Genomic DNA, 18,328 nt, shown 5'->3' on the forward strand with positions numbered 1-18,328 from the left:
CATTCGTTCCAATCATACTGGAGGAGGTGATGAAAGTCACTTATTAATAGATCGCCTACTACCTGGTTTCAGAATTTGTTCTTATTTATTATAATATATGGATACGAGCACAATGGCTGACGAGGAGTATAAGGCGAGGTGAGTAGGTACCTACCAAATTGAAGCGTTGAAATTGAATTTCTACAGCTAATGTTATACGGATACGAAAATCGATACCTATACATGGCTGTACATCTTAGTCACTTACAAGAGAGTTAGTCGTTGTACCGACGTCGGGTCCATAACTGGTATTGGCTGTATTTTTAGATTAGTAATCAGTGATCAGTGAATTCTAGTGTCTTGTAATGTGAATTATATAGGTACCTATCTATTATATTAATATTATTTTCTCAATAATTTTATTTAGATTTTTGGGTCGATTTTTCAAACTAATCAGTAATCGTGTTCGGTACTGCCGGGGAGTCGAACAGAGGACATCTCGGACATCAGCTAATATTATAAATTATAATCATAAACCTTATACAATTTATTTGACAAATTATTAAACTATCGGTAGGTTTTTTTTTCTACCCACTGATAATCGTAGACATATATTATATTATATTATGTCAATACTGATAAGGGCCGGTTTTTCAATTGGCATAATAACTGCCAGTTAGTTAACCATCAGTTTAATTTAACTATCGTTTAAAATGCCAGTTAAATAGTGCACTGTTTATCAAATGAAATTGATGTGCCAGTTAATTAACTAGAGGTTAATCGAAAAATCAATATATCTTATGAATGGTCATACTGTAAAAAGTGTATTATCTTATTTTGTTTTTGCTATTATCAGTTATAAGTTCGAATTTATACGAAATATGTCAAAATTGCGAAAATTTGCAAGTAATTTTGTGGTTGGAAAATCGTAAAATTTTTTTCTTTTATAACTAAGTTTTGAAAATTTGGTACAAGGTTCTCCATAAATTTTTTTTTCAAATATCTGTAAAAAAAACTCTACCGGATTCAAACAAAAAAATTTTATGAGTGTTTGAAATTTAAATTTTTACAAAACCGTGTTAAATAACGATTTATCCTCAAACAATTTTAAATATTTGTTATTATTCAAAAAGTATAAGTCATAGATACTTGACAATTTTATCAGTTATTTAGATTGGCATTTTCTTTACATGATTTAATTTTCAAATATTTTGAGTTTTTTTGAGCTATTTATAGACAACTGAAATTTTCAATTTTTCTGAAGAATTTTTTTTGAAGTGTCGATAAAATTTTTTTGGCCCTATCAAAATAATTGAAAATTTTATACAAAGTTCCTCATATGTTGTTCTTATAGTGATAAAAAAATTATAAGAATACACATGCACAATTTTTTATTATTAGCATTTGAAGTTCAAATTTTGACAAAAATTCGTCAAAATTATGAATATTTGCAAATTATTTTGTAGGTATAATTCATAAAAATGTTTGTATAGGTAGCTAAGAGTTGAAAATTTAATACAAGATTTTTCATAAGTTTAGCTTACAATAATTATAAAAGAACTTAAATGTTGGTGTATTCAGGCCATTAAAACATAAACCACCTTTTTCACCAACCACTGGAAATTATATCCTAGGCTGACAAGTCATCTTCGTTCAGAATCGTTTTTCGTATACAATGATACCTATCATTGCATTCAAATTTAACCTACCCTAGTCCGAGGTCAACCCCGCCCCCTAATGTACAGCAGAACGGTACCCAATTGCCCACTTTTTTTATTTTGACCCCCCCTAAAATTTTACTTATGGGCGCCCATGGTCATCATAAAAAAGTATTTAATTTTCGAAATTCATAGTTAGTAAGTAAGTATTTTAGTAATTTAATTCAAATTATGAAGAAAAATAGAAGTGAAACGTAGTAATAATAATATAAAATATACGTAATATAAAATGCACTTGCTAAAATAGTAAAATTATTATTATCACAAGAATAATCAATGATAATTATTAAATTAACTGACAGTTAAAATGTTAATCGGAAGAAATAGTAGTGGTTAGTTTAACTATCGGTTAAACCTGATGGTTAGCTTAACTGGAGTTCCAAAAACAGTTTAACTGGGACAAAGTATTAACCGGCAGTTAAATTCTACTAACTGCCAGTTAAAGTCAATTGAAAAACCGGCCCTTATTCGTATAAATTTATATTTTACGTTATCATTAAGTTGTATATTATCAGTATAACAGAAATATCAACATTCGACGTTATTATTATTGTTACCTATTAGGAATTTTGGTAGTTATTTACTTAAAGATTTTAAAAAACCACAACTATGACGACAAACACCGATGTCGCCAATAAAAATTGCCAAACGACTATAATTTATGATGTAGTAATACCTGTTACGTTATGTTTTTATCACTTTCAGCTGAAAATGTCGATTTCTGTATGAATGTATGCAATGATGTAAAACCAAACTGTTGGTGAATATTGATGAGGAATGTTGACTGGTTGTATATGAGGCAGGTAAACATTTAGTTAAATTGATCTATTATATAATTTATGAGATTATATTTTTTCATTTTTAATTACATAATCAACATCATTACTTAGGTGGTCAGTATAATAATAATTGTAATTTTTTTTTATCCAGTCAATTTACTTTCATGCACCACTAACTGCAAGATGGTTGACAAATTAGACAAATACATTGACAGTTACTCCAAAGAATGGTACCAGGCGTTCCTACTATTGTTGATGGCCGGTACACCGGGCATATTTAATGCTATACAGATTTCTTCATACGTGTTCCTAGTTGACAAACCTTCATATTGGTGTGATATACCAGTTTTGAAAGCAGCCGGGTGGAGTGATCAAATGCTCTTAAATGTTTCTACACCGTAAGACTAAGATACATTCTAATCGACCAAATACCTACTAAATTATATATTGATATTAATAAAATATAATCTTAAAAATGTGGTAGATTAAACTTCCATTTTAAGTGATGTATGTTTATAAATTTGGAGAAAAACTTAAAAAATATAATAATTAATCCTCTTCATCTCTGTTTTCTCTATTTATGTTGATTGTAATAATAATCAAATACTAATTAGTTAAAGTAATAATTTATTATCTTAATTTAACATACAAAGTCAAAATTATGAATACCGCCTTTTTAAATCTTAATATTGTTCAGTACTTAGAGAGATCCTATTACATAAAAAAAAAAAAAAAATTAATGACTTAGTTTTTTACACAATGTATGGGAAAAAATTCAATTTTCAAGTGAATTTTCCAACATTAAGACTGAAATTATAATTAAAGTAACTATAGGTACTGGAATTATGTTAAAATTGTATATCAATTGGAAATTAACTCGGAAATTAATGATTTAAAATAAATATTAAATTATCTAATTTAATCCTCTTTCACTTTGTAGTCAGTAGGTAAATAAATCTAAGTATTTCTCAAAACTTTAAAATATTACATACAGAAAACTGATAGTAAAAACATCTTAATTAAAATTCAAAGATAGTATTATTAAAATTGTTAATTTAGTATAATAAATAAATATAAACTACCCATGTATTAATATCTCTATTGGCATTATTTTTTTTTTATTAATGTTTATAAAAATATGTATTGATACCAAATTTATGAATATTATATTTTTAGGCATCAAAATTATTCATCAAACAAAATTGAAGAATGTTCTTATTATGATCGAAATTATTCATTATTTGCCAAAAATGGTTACAATTGGTCAATGAATAATTTAGAAACTGCCTCTTCTAAACCTTGTCAGTATTATAGATATAGTAACAGAGAATCTGTTGTAACTGAAGTAAGTAAATATTTTTCAAATTAATATTAATAATCTACAAAAAAAAGATACCTATTATATTTTATTTTACTAAACAATCTATAAAATGTTTTAGTGGGATTTAGTTTGTGATAACGTAGCGAAGAAGTCAAATATTCAAGCAGCTATAGCTTTTGGAAAGTTCATTGGTGGATTATTATTTGGTTCAATTTCGGATATTTATGGCAGGAAGTTTGCTTTCAATTTAGCAGCTTTAATTTACATGTTTTCGGGACCGTCTGCTGCCTTAATGGATTCATATGTATTATTTTTAATTGCGAGATTTTTGATCGGTGTTGCTGGATCTGGAATTTATGAATCATCTTATACAATATGTAATAATTAAGTTTAAAAAATAATATGCTATGTTTGTAAAATTAAAACTTTTTTGTTAATTACAGTAACTGAGCTGACAAGTGGTAAAACTCGTACATTGCTTTGTCTTTTAATGAATATGGCGTATCCAATTGGTTATGTTTTGTTATCAATTATTGCTTATTATGTACGACCCTGGAGAATGTTGCTTTTAGCTTTATCTTTGCCAATGTTTGGATTATTGATACAATGTTGGCAAGTTCTATAATTTATGTTTTTATGAAAAGTGCTCAAGTACATATATTATATTTGGTTGATTATAATATAATGTTTATTGTTAAGGTTTCTACCAGAATCTCCAAAATGGTTGATGTCTCAAGGTAGAAAAAGACAGGCTTGGGAAGTGATGACTAAGCTTGTCCCTTCTGCTGTTCATGCTAATAAAGATGATGATGACGAGGATATGGTTGAAATTAGAAAGGTTTGTCAATTACAATTTTGTAATTAATGATCAATCACATTCATTATTATTGCCTAATATTTTATTAGATAATAATATAATGAATTTATAATGTATATATAATTTATCTTTCAGTACATTTAATGTAATAAATTGTATAATCACTTTTATTTTAACAAATATTTTGTTTTAATAAAGTAGTCAAAAAAGAGTCAAGGGAAATGTAAGGAATTTTTATCTACTTTTACTACACTGTTTTCTACTTGGGATTTATCTGCCAAGACAAGCATTTCTTTTTCTTGTGGATTCGTTTGTGGCCTGTCATATTACGTGATTGGTAAGTTGAAAATCTAAATTTATTTATGTAGTAAAATTAGCTCACATATATAAATATACCTATTCACTTAATTTAAATAAGTCCTTTATAGAATAATGTATTATAAATTTTATCATTTATGTTATGTAATAATTTTTTTTTTGGATTACTTATATTAACTAATTATAAAATATTTTCTTATAATTTTTTCTCTGGCTTATCATTTGTATGATGCCTGATGATATAATATTTAAATATTAATTCATTTTTACCACATACTTTGTTAGTCCATGCTCTATAAATACTATTTGAATCTTTTTTTATTTACAATACAATTGAATAATATAATATGTACTATTAGCATTTAATATAGTATATAAGGTGATTTTTTTATAATACAACATTCATTATTTCAAAATTTCATAAGTTTTTTGAAAATATTTTGTTTACATAATCTCTTGTCAAAATAAAGCAATGTTTCAAAAATTATATATATTTTTTTTGAATATTTGTATTATAACTCTGAGCTTTTTACTTTTTTAAACGCCAACATACATTTTTAATTTAATATTCTCCGTCAGTTTATGAAATTGAAATGTATATTATCATTTAAAAAAACTCAAAATGTTATAACAATAATATAAAAAGTGCTGTTTTATTTTGACTGGAAATTATATTAAACATATCCAAAAACATTAAATATATTTTGAAATAATAAATGTTTTTCAATAAAAGAATCACTCAGTATTCATAATTAATAAAACATATATATTTTACCAATATAATTGGTTTTATAAGTGACATAATGGTTGTCAAATGTTTGATCAAAAATTTTTAATATTTAAATTATTAATTTTTATTTCATTCGGTTGATATAACATTAATTGATATTCAAAATTTTAAATATAAAGTATAGAATATTCATGTTCATTGTATTTTAAATTTGAGTTTACTTTTTGTTTTCTATCTTCATTTTATTACTGTAATAGGTAATACTATAAATGTGCTCTCTACAGTCACTACTAGACATAAACATACTACTCAATGATTTTTCTTAAATTATACTACTAAATTTAACTAGTTTTACTTTAATTTTACTGTAATAATTTACTGCATTTAATCTAAATCTAACATTATAAGTATTCATAAGTATATTTCCTGAATATATGGCGACGAGATAGATTATGGACACACAGAGTGGTGTGTGCAGCAAATAGATGAATGATTGTTGTATAAAAGAAGGAATTCTAAAAAAGATTCTTTTGAGATGATCTGAAACAATCTGAAAGCCCATTTAAAAAGAAATTAAGAGATATATTAAGTTTTTAAATGTCTGTCGAATAAAGTGGACTTTACGGAAGGCCCAAAAAGGTGAAATTTTATGCTAGATAACCAGACTTTTGAGAATGATAGAAATGTAAGTTAAAAATCTATTTTGAATATTATATTCAAGGTAGTTATCGTCTTTTGCAAGGAAAGGCTTTCAACACTATTTACGGTTAAGTTCTTATCATGTTCAAATGAAAGAGAGAAACTATAATAGTATATTCCAAAATTATCTTATAGATTTTGACAATGAGCAAGAGAATAAATTATATAGACAATTGTTATGACATCACCAAGGAGTCATCAGCATATAAGATATTTACCTTTTTTAAATAGGAAATAAAATGAATTGATAAACAGGTTTAAAAAAGGCTAAAATGTCCATATTGAGGAACTCTAGGCTAGACCAATATTATTTAGTAGTATTGGAGTATTATTTAGTTTAACAAATTGTGATTTCCTAATGAAATAATAAGAAGTGTGCCAAGATGGAAGCAGGTCCCTATTTCTAACTTAACAAGTTCTTTAGAGACTAGATTAAGTTGTAATCTATACTTCTATAGAAATAAAGGCTTTGAAAAATAAATAAATAATTAACATTATAACATTATTATTGGTTATCATGATAAATCAAACATTTCATAATAGTTAAATTAAATTTTTTTTTAGCATAATTTAATGAAATCAAAAAACATTATCTTGAGCATGCTAAAATAAATATACTTTTTATTTTTATTTTATAGCATTAAATGGCGATAATATTACTGCTGACCGTTACATATATGTTGCATTGAATGGAGTTGTTGAGGGCTTAGCATATTTATCAACTATTCCATTATTACTTTATGTTGGACGCAAAATAGCAGTTTCTGGTTTATTTTTTGCATCCGGAATTTTACAGCTTGCATTATTGACAATACCACAAGGTACATATTATATATTTTATATTTTATAATATGAAAGATAACAAGTATATTTAATTTTAAATTCTTGTACTAATACATTATAATGTTTTTTTTTTTAGAAAATGCAAATTTTTTATTAATTGTTGCTTTGCTTGGAAAATTTTGTGTGAGTGCAGTATTTTCAGTTAGTTTGCTTTATATATCTGAGTTATATCCAACTACAATAAGAAATACTGGTCTTGGAACATCGTTGACTATTTCCCAAATAGGATCTGTTATTGCACCATATGTAGTTGAATTATTGGTAATAACTAATGACCAATGGCCATTAATGCATGTTATAAAGGTTAATGTTAAAATTTACTGTTAAATTTTTGTTATTTAGGGAGCTAAAGCCTGGTACATTCCAAGTACAGTATGTGGCGTATTAGGTATTTTTGTTTCAAGTTTGGTTCTAATGTTGCCTGAGACAAAAGGAACAGTATTACCAGATACTCTAGAAGACATGAAAATTACTAGATCTGTTAAATTTACTAATTGTTGTAAGTTTTAGTGCTTTTTGTCATTCTATTACTTTTAAAAATTATACTTCTTACTATAAACATAATATGAACTATTAATTATGTCTATACTTCTGACAATATTGAACTGTCGATTACAAATTTTTAGACAATATATTCTATACTGTTGTTTTATTAAGGAATCAATAAAATTGATGTTAAATGGATTGAATACTAATGAGTTAAAATTATTCAGAAAAATAAAAATTGAATAATTTCAATATGTTAAATGTTAAAATACAGTTTTCAAATAATTTTTGCACATGATCTCAGTAATACTACTTTTATCATACTAAACAAGAGAATTTATTCTAATTTAGGTGTATTGGTTTATTTTTTATATCTCAATTTAGATCTTATTTATGTCATTGTGAAAATGTTTGAATTTCAAATGCACAATTAAATTTCTACACTTTTATTTAATAATATAATATTACGGTGATCAAGTGTTAGAAGTTGTATATACAATAATTAATTGTTAAATTATTAGTTATAAATATTTCAGCAGAAATGCATAGTAACTGCTGCATATTATTTTTGTAATTTTACTCGGATGTTATAATTTTTATTATAAAGTAATTATCTAACTATCAATTTTTATGTACGTTTAATGTTATTATGTTATAAGTCTTATTCAATATTAATATATTTTATGTTATCAACAATCTCAGAAATAACTTATACTAGCAAGTAAATGTTATGTTAAATGTTTTTGTTTGTTAATTTAGAATAATTGTTTGTTTTGTTTCATTTTTATTATAAATAGTTTATTTAAATTTGAACATTTATTTAACAAGTATTTTTTATTACATTTTAATTGGTCCTTTTAGTGCTAACTGTAGCAAAGACATAATGTTTAACGATGATAAATCTACCAGAACAGACTAAAAAAAAAAATATATATTAGTTACAACAATAGTAATTCCAGTAGAATATTGATTATTTTATTAACCAGTTGATCACCAACAATTATGAAAAACAAATATGAATATTTAATAATTAAATTTTAATTGAATGATTAAAAATGCTTATTTACTTAAATACCTACTCAGTTTTAATAAATCTGAATAAAATAATTTAAAATTGATATTAAAAGTATTTAATATTTAGTAGTACCTATGTATAGTCTATGACACTTATTTGTAAAATTAGGTACTTTTACTTATAGTTCCAATTAATCAAAACTATAATCTAAATGCTTAAGTCTCTCAATTAGATTAAATAATCAACATCCTACTAGAGTATTATTTTAACCTAATCATAACAGTACTTACATCAACATTTTGTAACGTGTTTACTTGAAGCAGATTGTCTTTTCTGAAACTTAAAATCGCTACTGCCAAAAGTGGCAATACTTCTAGAGAGTCATAAGCTATGATCATGTCCCACAGATTAAGTAGCTGTTCAGGAAGTAAATGTCCACTGAATCCTTTCATGAGCCATTTAAATACCACTCTGATACTGACGAGTAAGGAAACGTGAATTCATTATTAATTGGTTTTTAATACATGTATAAATAGAATTGTAGAATATACATACGCAGTCATAATCGAAAGTAAGATGTCTGTCATCATGTCAATATACTCAATAGGTATATTAAATACTTACGGGTGAATGTTGTGGCTCATAAAATGTGACCAAATTTTTGTCTCATGTCTCTGTAAAAGTCGCTGGAATAAAATGCATAGTCCGAGTATACTTTGCGGGTGTGAGCTTATTACGTGCAATCTGAACCAGTAACGCAGATAGAACGCTCTGAATGTGTAGTACAATGGTACTGGGTCGTTGAACAAATAGCAAACGGGAGCAGCTAAAAGTGAACAACGATCATTTTTTGTAAATATTATTTGACAGAGAAACAAAACGTTTCACATTTACTGAGAGTGTGGTATGTTCAAAAGCGCAATTCATCTATTAAAGTATTAATATTAATGATGCCTATACGAAGCCAACGGTTTTTGAAGCGGATAAGCTGAGCTAAGAAAGGCAATTTCTTGTTTTCAAGGGGGGAAACTCTTGAAAGGGCAGAAGAATCAATTAGTATGATCAACGAATGGAGAATGCTGAAGGCAAGAGGGATACCACCGCGTTAAAGATCATACAGATTCCCTAATCCTCATAACTGTATAGGAAGGTAATATATCGTTATATCACGACAAGGCGCTGCCTTTAGATGATGATGATGATTAATGATACTTAAAAAGACTGTAAGAGCATAGCGCAAAATGTGTAGGATACGCGTTGATCGATGATACCTACAGCATCATACGCAGTCACACTCTTCAATCACCATGCTATAATAATACGTAATTTACCCGATTTTATAAGTGTTTTGTACAGCGCTGCGCGACTTCTATAAGTAAGTATCTCGGATTACGTTTCTAAACCTATCTAAAAACAATTTTAGGATCCTTTTTTATTTTTGAGAGTAGGCCAGAGTATTGGCTTACACAGTTTACTACTATTTACAAGATGTTAGCGTTTTCGGCCAAAATGATGATTTTTCTTTGTCCTTACCATACATTGAGAATCCGTGAAAAGGTATAATGCCGTTTGGAGGATATATTGCCTCCATAGGTGGCTTACCCTTCAACGATGTTAGGATTGGATGGCTGGTTGAGTTGTTGAACACTGATAATACGTCAGTGTCTCGAGTAAAACACAACATGATCTAAACACCAAACACGGATATTAAAATATTATTACATCTGTACTTTAAAAGCCAATTATGCTACTATTTATTAGTCCTTCAAGAAGTAAGCATAACAAGTAATCTACGAAAAGGTTAGGTATAAAAATGTATTTTAACATTCAAATTTGTATAGACTTTAGAACCTAACTCATCAATGCCTTATAATAGTTCATTTTTATACTTCGCGGAGACATACCTAACTATAAAGTAAATCAATTTCGTTTTATTTTACCCATGTGAGGCCATTAAGTTAGTTAGCTAGGCTAATAGACTAGATATAACTACATAAGCAATATATTATATACTTAGTAGGTAATAGATAAATATATGTATGTACCTAAAATAAAAACCCAGTATAAATAAATTTGAAATAATCCATTTCTTCAAATTTACATTTGTTATTTAAGTAACTGTTATGGGTATTTGAAAGTTGTCATTCCCTCGAAGTCCTAATAATATTTAAAATAGGCTTTCTGGCCTATAACGGCTATCTATAAACAAAGATTTTCTTGGGATTCAAAAACTGATCAAAGAGATTCTTTGATCTTTATCCTCATATCCCCTCGGTGTTAAATGTTAATACGCTTCAAATCGTACGAAGTCGATAAAATAAAAGTAGGTACACATGCACATTGTACTGGTTACTGGTATTATATTATAAACGTACTTGATGTAAGACATCTTCAAACACGAAGTATTGATCGTCGTTGCAAGCTGTCAGTTGAACGTCTTTCGTGATCAATTTGTCGATCAGCATATCGTAGTGCAATACACGCTGTTTTAATTCCGAGTAATGTTGTTCCTGAATAAAATATATACACAATGTTCGTTACTCGTATGGACAACATATTTTAACAATAAAAAATGCGGTTGTAATTCATACAGAAGTTTTTGAATTGGACCCTAGAATTTGTGCCCAGAGCCTACCCCGGAGACTGCGTGGTGCGCCCAATTTTAGAAACTCTTGACACACTGGCGCATGCTGATGTAGTAAAACTGAAAAGATAAATATTACTCATTTATTTTTGACACCGGTGAATTTAATAAATAAACCTTTTTCTCCCAAAGTAATTCGTTCTTGTTCTCCTTGGGACGTCGACCCACAAGACAACGTCGTTAGACATTGACAGCATGTTAAGCCCAATAGCAAATCGGCAGTGGCCAAATCCCTGAAATGGTGTCTCTAAAAACAAAACGACATTTAAAAACTATTTTTACTGCAGCTAAGCTGCTTAGGCACTGTTAAGAGTTGACTATGGCGCAGTATCCAAAAGCTAAAACGAAGTGACCATCTATATTCTAAACACAATCACAAATTATCCAAGAATATTTAATAGGTACATACATCTTTATTATCTTGTTATCTTGTGATTATGCTTTCAAAAGTCGTACAAACGATATTAAAAGAGAATTTAATTTGAAATATTTAACAAAATGTTAAAAATTAGTATAAGTAATTATGATATATAAGTATATAGGTATCTACTATCTAGTTATAAATTCTAATGTTAATTTGATTTACACATTATAACAAGGCTATTGCCAAGGGGGTTTTAGGATTCAGACCCCCCCCCCCCAAAAAAAAATATATATTGCTGGCTCCAGCCTTGCATCATAATGCTTGCGGTGCACACGCATGCACATTTTAAATATTAAGTATTAACATAAAATAAAGACGTATTAGATGCACCACAAGAACTTATTGTTGAACTAAGTAAATTAGTACCTTTATAGATAAGTATCTATAGTGAATAATGAAAGTTAACCTTCTATTAAATAACTTACGAGTTCTGGTAGTGTCTTAACTTTCAGCGGCAAATACGAAAAATCCCATATCATGTCATCGCTAAATCAAATTAAAATATACTAATCAAACACTTTTTATCATTTAATATTTCATGCTATTATTAGGTTAGATATACTACACCTTTACTCCAACTAAGAATACGATTTCAATATTATTATTTAGGTAGGTATTAGTATATCTGGTATACCTATTGTGTATTGTGTTCAATTGCAGGTATTGTACGCATATTGAATATATATATAAATGACAAATATATAATTAACAATGTAAAAACATTGAATCGAATAAAAATATACATATGTTTTTTAAAATTATAATTTATTTATATAATGGTAGGTAGGTACCTAATTATCCAAACTATCGGGTCTTAGTATAACAAATTTATATGACAACACGAAAACGGTAAGAAATAAAATTTTTTATAATCAGTCCATAAATATATAAATTCTCATTTCTCAAATAATTTCAATATTCATATACAATATAGTTTCTAATTTTTAGTAGTAGGTATAATGAGTAGCCGGCAGGTGATACTTACGATATCATTCGATAGTTAGGATTATGCAATGAAAATAACACTTCTAAAAAATCTTTTGGCGCATACACCGGTCTCAGTCTCTCTAAACCTTAAAACACAATAAAACTTTTTAAATATTTGATGGAAATATCCGTATCGACAGTAAATATATTCATAATTGTACAATATTTTAAATTGGGTATAATAGCACTAAGTAATGACAAAACAAGTTTAATTTTAAGAACTATAAAAAAATTAATGTCTTACTCGTATTATATGTACTGAGTTCATTCCATTTTTGTAACATTTCATCTCGATCGGCACTGGATCGAAGACAAGATAGATTTATACCTATTTCTTCGCACATCGATTCTAATGATTTCTGTATCCTTCTTTCCCACGTGATCTACATATTTTTATAAACTTAATACGTTAAAGTGTTTTTCTATTCATAGTCGTGCGCAAAGTTTCAAGTGGGTAACAGTAAATATTTTACAAATGGCCTACAGGAACATTTAGTTATAGTTTATAATCTTTGTGTTACATAAATATTTCATTTTTATGATACGAAAAAACGATATACTTTAATAATTTTAAGTTAATTTCGTCGGTTTAATATAATTATACTGTTGTCTGCTATAAATATAGTGTGATATATTATAGAGTAAGTATAGATGTACTCAGGCCTTGTAGATTTACTATTTCATCGGTCCAATGGCTTTTTAAATAATTTATCAAATATTCTTGTTTAAAAAATCGTCATTCCTGATTAATTTAAAAAGACAGTAAATAGTTTATAATTATACATAAACATAATATTACTAAATTGTTTACGCATTATAATATACATAGATTTAATAGGCACCTATTATATACCTGCTTTAAAAATTATTTAGTATTTAATTTGAAAATGCTGGGTGCTAATTCGTAGTATAAAATATTTTTCTATATGTTTGATTTAATTTTAGATTCTGAGCGGAGCGAGGAATGTAGTGATTTTACAATGATGTTTATTTCTTTTTTATTCTGTAAACTCTTTTTCTCCCTTTAAATTTGTTCAAAAGTACAAGTGTAGCATATTTTCTGAAACGTTATGTTCTTGAGCTGGTACTTTAAAGAGGTCGTTTTTGGATTTTCAAAACGATACTCAAAATAAATGCGGTTAAAAGATAAAAAACGTACGATATCACGATTTTGTAATATTAAATAATTACGGACGACTATTTACAGCTTTGTTAATCTTCATAGAAACAAATAAAATTAAATAAAAAAGATCCCCTCGTCCGCTGAGAATCGTTTTTTATCAAATGCAATCATTACATTCAAATCGAATACCTACAGTAAAATTACACTATCCTGTCCGAGGACCGAAGGGACGATATTCCCTTATTTTGAATTTTGAAATTGAAGCATTATTTCGAAAAGTTATGCAATACACAGACACAAAAAAAAACACACACACATCATTGTAAAATCAATACATTCATCACTTCGTTCAGAATCTAAAATGAAAACATATACAACACCATAATTTATAAAATAAGATTCAGTTTAAATAATAACTCATTATTTATTTTCTCCGTGTCAATGTGTAAGTTTTTGTGACAATAATTATTATTAATTAATTAATAATTATTATGAAGATGTAATAAGTTAAGATAGATATAATTTGAGAGCCTGCAAGATAAGGACGTGGTGGATTATACCCGTGATGATAATTTATAAGTTATAACATAATATGGAAAATTGTATCATCAAATAATTGTATAAAGTTATATCAAGTATAAGTCAATGCATTAAACATTAAAAAAAAGGCTCTAGGGGGATCTATCGTGCGCATAGCTATTGTGTATAAATGTATATACCTATGTGTGTTTCTATAATATTGTGTTTACGTTACTTGAGCTTTTCTTAAATAATCTAACGACTCTCTGCTCGTCATTTCGTCCCTAACCACAATTTGTTTATTATTTCCGTGACTTCTCAGCCAATGGAATACCGCGTTTCTCAGATTAGTTTCCATGCTCCCTAAGTTCACAGCTTGCACCAGAGTCTTTTTAAAGTCGTCTATGGATACGTCTTGAGAAGCAGCTAGCATCTAAAATCAATAAATACTCGGCTGTAGATACTGCATGGTATTGGAATGACTTAATATAATAATATATTATCTTTCAGCATTGCACAACGGCATTCATAATTAATAATCGTGATGTCATAGCTTCGCGAGTGTCACAATCGATCACTGTCGCGACTCGCGATCATAAACCAAGGTCCAGGGTGATATTATATTATTATTATATTAATATTATATTATGTTCATATTATGGAGTGATCGTGTCGATACATCAATATATTACACGCTGACGGTATATTTCACGAACGCGAACAAATAGTACGATGAATACGGAATAAGCATATTATAGGTATTATAATAACCGGCCGAACAACGTGATAGAAACCTCCTGTAGGTGCAGTTGTTATGGGTAGTTTTACATTTACATAATGCACCATACACCAAACGTGAATGGTGTCCTACACTGAATTTTTATATTATAAATATAATATAATTTTGTTTATTTTTTTTTTTTATTATTATTTATTGAAGTATACCTATTACCTTTTCAGTCCTAGTATTCTTAATAATATCATGAATTCGGGCAGTGACATAATTCCTATTTTTGGAGCCCCCCCCCCTATGACGTAAGTGCACTTAAGTGCAAAATAGTGGTTATACTCATTTTTTTTAAATAATAGTCAAATAAATACATTTCTTTTAAACTATGTTTAAAATACACTTTTTAATTTGAAAACACTTAATAATTATATTTGAGTAAATTTCATTATTATTACGAGTGTTAAGATACAAAAATATTGAATGAAAATTGAATATTGAGAACAGTTTATTTGCTTTATATATTATACATATTATTACCTATATTATTTTAATTTTATGTACCTATCATAATTTACAAAACTTATTTTATTACATATTTTTTTTTCAAATTTGTTTTTATCGAAACAACCATCAGAGTCTTCATTGAAGTCTTTTCACTTGGGGGGAGGGTAGAATGCAGTGTGTAACACTTGTACCCCATTCTCTAAGAGAATTTTCACGTACCTATGTGTGGAATTCACTCCCAAAGGGGGCAATGTTGGCAACCAGAATGATAGCAGGGGAGAGAGACTACAGTAAATTCTGCAGAATATATTTTGTGCTGAGCCAAAAAGAAAAAAAATAGAAAAAAAAAGAAAAAAATAGAAAAAAAATCATATTATGTATGTGGGGGCCCACCCCTACCTACGGGGTCATTTATGTAATATTATAGTAATTAATACTAAATATTACCAGCTGGTAGATACTGTTACGAATTATTATAACACACAATTTAAGAATCATATTACATTGACTTATTGATATAACCTGATGGTAATAATTGCAGTTGCATCACTCGCACACAATAGGTAGGTATGTTTAATTATAATATATTCTATGGTATAAATTGTAAATATCGTCTAACACACTAACTACTACTGTACAGTGTTCACTGTATACGACAATTTACTATAAACCGATACTTACTGTTGTAAAATTGTAGGCATTTATATATTTTTGTAGTAAATAATAATTGTTATATCATAATACCTATAATATGACCATCGGCTAAATGTGTATCTATTACCTATTTAAACGTTAAAATATGTATAAATTGAATATTACATCATATAGGTAATTAGTAATATCATTATTTAATATTATATACTTACTGTTATAGGTATATGTATAATATATAGGTTGGTAAGTCAACCGTAGAAAAATGTGAATTAGTGATTGAGATTGTAAGAATAAAGATTTATAAAAGTATAGTACCTATGCAATAACTTGAAATTAATCTTATAGGCAGTTAATAATTGATACTTCAAAAATGTTGTGTATAAAAAATATTATGTAACATTTTTTAAGAATATGTCATTATTATATACATTTGAATAAACACCAATCGATTATGGAAAATGTATAAAAACGAAATATAAAATTTTATTTTTAAATTACAGTAAAAAGAAAAAAACAAAAAAGTATCTTATAACTATACAAGTAAATTTCAAGATTTATAGATGTTAAAAAGGCAATAAAATAATTTGTAGGTATGTTTTACTGATTTCGACAACTCAAAATCTAAAAGGAAGTATAAAAAATAAAATGTATACCTTAAATATACGTAATTTTTCCTATGAAATAAAAACGTAAAATTTTATATTACGTATAACTGAGATAAAACAATTGAAGAACAAAATAATTATTAGATAATTACTGTAATATTTGCCATTTGGTATAGTCGATAATTACTCGATATAAATAGAACGTAAACCAATTTTTATTACATGCTGATTTTCTAAGAAAATTATATTGGAAATATTTTAAGAACTTATTATAGAACCAATATAATTAAATCTAAATCGTTTCACAAAAATATTAATGCGACGTTTCATTATTGTTAAAATTTCAAATTGATTATGATTAATATTATTATATTAGCATATATTCTTAAAATGTAGACACATAAAATATTTAATGTAATACCTGTAAGTCTTCATAAAATTCATTATAGATATCCATTTTTTGGAGTTCTTCGGCTAGTTTTTCAGCGGTTAAATGTAAACTTTTGTCTTTTAATTCTTCCATATTTAAGATTTATTAATGAAGTTTAAACGATTGATTAGGTATACACTCAAAAGGTTTTATACCTAGTTAAACACGTATGCGTTTTACATTAGCTATACAGGCTGCAATTTATAGTTACCATACTGTAGTTGGTGTTATTGATGCAATAATCAAAAAATGTCACCTTGGCAACCAGAACACGAAGCATTAACCGTATTTTAAACTTTTTCAGTTCATAGTTTGATGTATAATATGTATTACTGTTGAAGTATAAAAATATGTTTAAAATGTGTAAAGAGTAGGTACAGCCAGTATAATAGGCATAATGCCATAATATCATATAACGTGTACTCATCTATATAAGTAAAATAATGTAGCTAACTATACTTGTTTTAAAATGTTATTTAAATTATTCGGAATTCAGAATTACATAATAGATATTTACGAGTACTTGCAATGAATACAAAACATTACATTTATATCATACAATTTATTATTAATTATTATTAACAACTATATTATCATGTACATAACTAATCGAAAAAAAAACTTAAACAATAATTGTTTTACTATGAAAATCTAGTTGCCTACCAACCTTATATAAGTAGAAAATGTACAATCATGGATATTTATTTAGTTGGTACTTCGGAAGGCTGTAATGTGTTGATTTTTGACACTGAAAAAAAATATTATTATTAATTAGTAATAATTAATTGCATTAAACTTCCTGTACTTGTATTATTATTTATTATTCGTTATAAATACTAGTATTTATAATTAATGGTATTATAATTTATAGGTATACAACACGTTTTATTAAACAGGTATGTACCTAATACGCCGTTTTAGGTATGTAAGGGCCACTTCAATTATAAACAATTTACATTTTTTTTTCAATATTAAATTTAAGTACCTATCTAACTTTTAATAT

At 27.2% G+C, this 18,328-nt stretch overlaps 2 protein-coding genes across 9 annotated transcripts in view; one reads left to right on the forward strand and one right to left on the reverse strand.

Annotated features, from left to right (window-relative positions):
• Nucleotides 1-8,509, forward strand: part of LOC114133132 (solute carrier family 22 member 6-A-like) — a 21,698-nt gene extending 13,189 nt beyond the window's left edge. Inside the window, exons 1-11 of one of the 7 annotated variants that reach the window (XM_027998773.2) lie at nt 153-359; nt 2,403-2,500; nt 2,628-2,874; nt 3,653-3,821; nt 3,916-4,174; nt 4,241-4,409; nt 4,497-4,635; nt 4,816-4,951; nt 7,000-7,182; nt 7,281-7,465; nt 7,547-8,509. In XM_027998773.2, the coding sequence (XP_027854574.1) occupies nt 2,660-2,874; nt 3,653-3,821; nt 3,916-4,174; nt 4,241-4,409; nt 4,497-4,635; nt 4,816-4,951; nt 7,000-7,182; nt 7,281-7,465; nt 7,547-7,714 (1,623 nt within the window). In that variant the 5' untranslated portion in view covers nt 153-359; nt 2,403-2,500; nt 2,628-2,659 and the 3' untranslated portion in view covers nt 7,715-8,509. Of the gene's footprint in view, nt 1-152; nt 360-395; nt 553-2,247; nt 2,501-2,627; nt 2,875-3,652; nt 3,822-3,915; nt 4,175-4,240; nt 4,410-4,496; nt 4,636-4,815; nt 4,952-6,999; nt 7,183-7,280; nt 7,466-7,546 lie in introns of those variants that run through there. The other 6 variants (XM_027998775.2, XM_027998774.2, XM_050204245.1 and 3 more) reach the window with 6 other exon arrangements.
• Nucleotides 8,455-17,665, reverse strand: LOC114133133 (TBC1 domain family member 19). 2 transcript variants are annotated; one of them, XM_050204252.1, is made up of 13 exons: nt 17,542-17,665; nt 17,317-17,480; nt 14,638-14,835; nt 13,005-13,143; nt 12,759-12,846; nt 12,199-12,259; nt 11,467-11,596; nt 11,297-11,409; nt 11,081-11,215; nt 10,239-10,392; nt 9,330-9,531; nt 8,996-9,182; nt 8,455-8,605 (listed from the first exon to the last, which is right to left on the reverse strand). In XM_050204252.1, exons 2-13 carry the CDS (start codon nt 17,416-17,418, stop codon nt 8,528-8,530), a joined length of 1,587 nt encoding a protein of 528 aa, XP_050060209.1. In that variant the 5' UTR covers nt 17,419-17,480; nt 17,542-17,665; the 3' UTR covers nt 8,455-8,527. The 2 variants fall into 2 exon arrangements, with proteins under 2 accessions (XP_050060209.1, XP_027854578.1); XM_027998777.2 differs by lacking the exon at nt 17,542-17,665 and having other exon boundaries at nt 17,317-17,527.
• Between the last annotated feature and the right edge of the window lie 663 nt (nt 17,666-18,328).

Source organism: Aphis gossypii, chromosome 3 (assembly GCF_020184175.1).
Source record: "Aphis gossypii isolate Hap1 chromosome 3, ASM2018417v2, whole genome shotgun sequence".
NCBI lineage: Eukaryota > Metazoa > Arthropoda > Insecta > Hemiptera > Aphididae > Aphis > Aphis gossypii.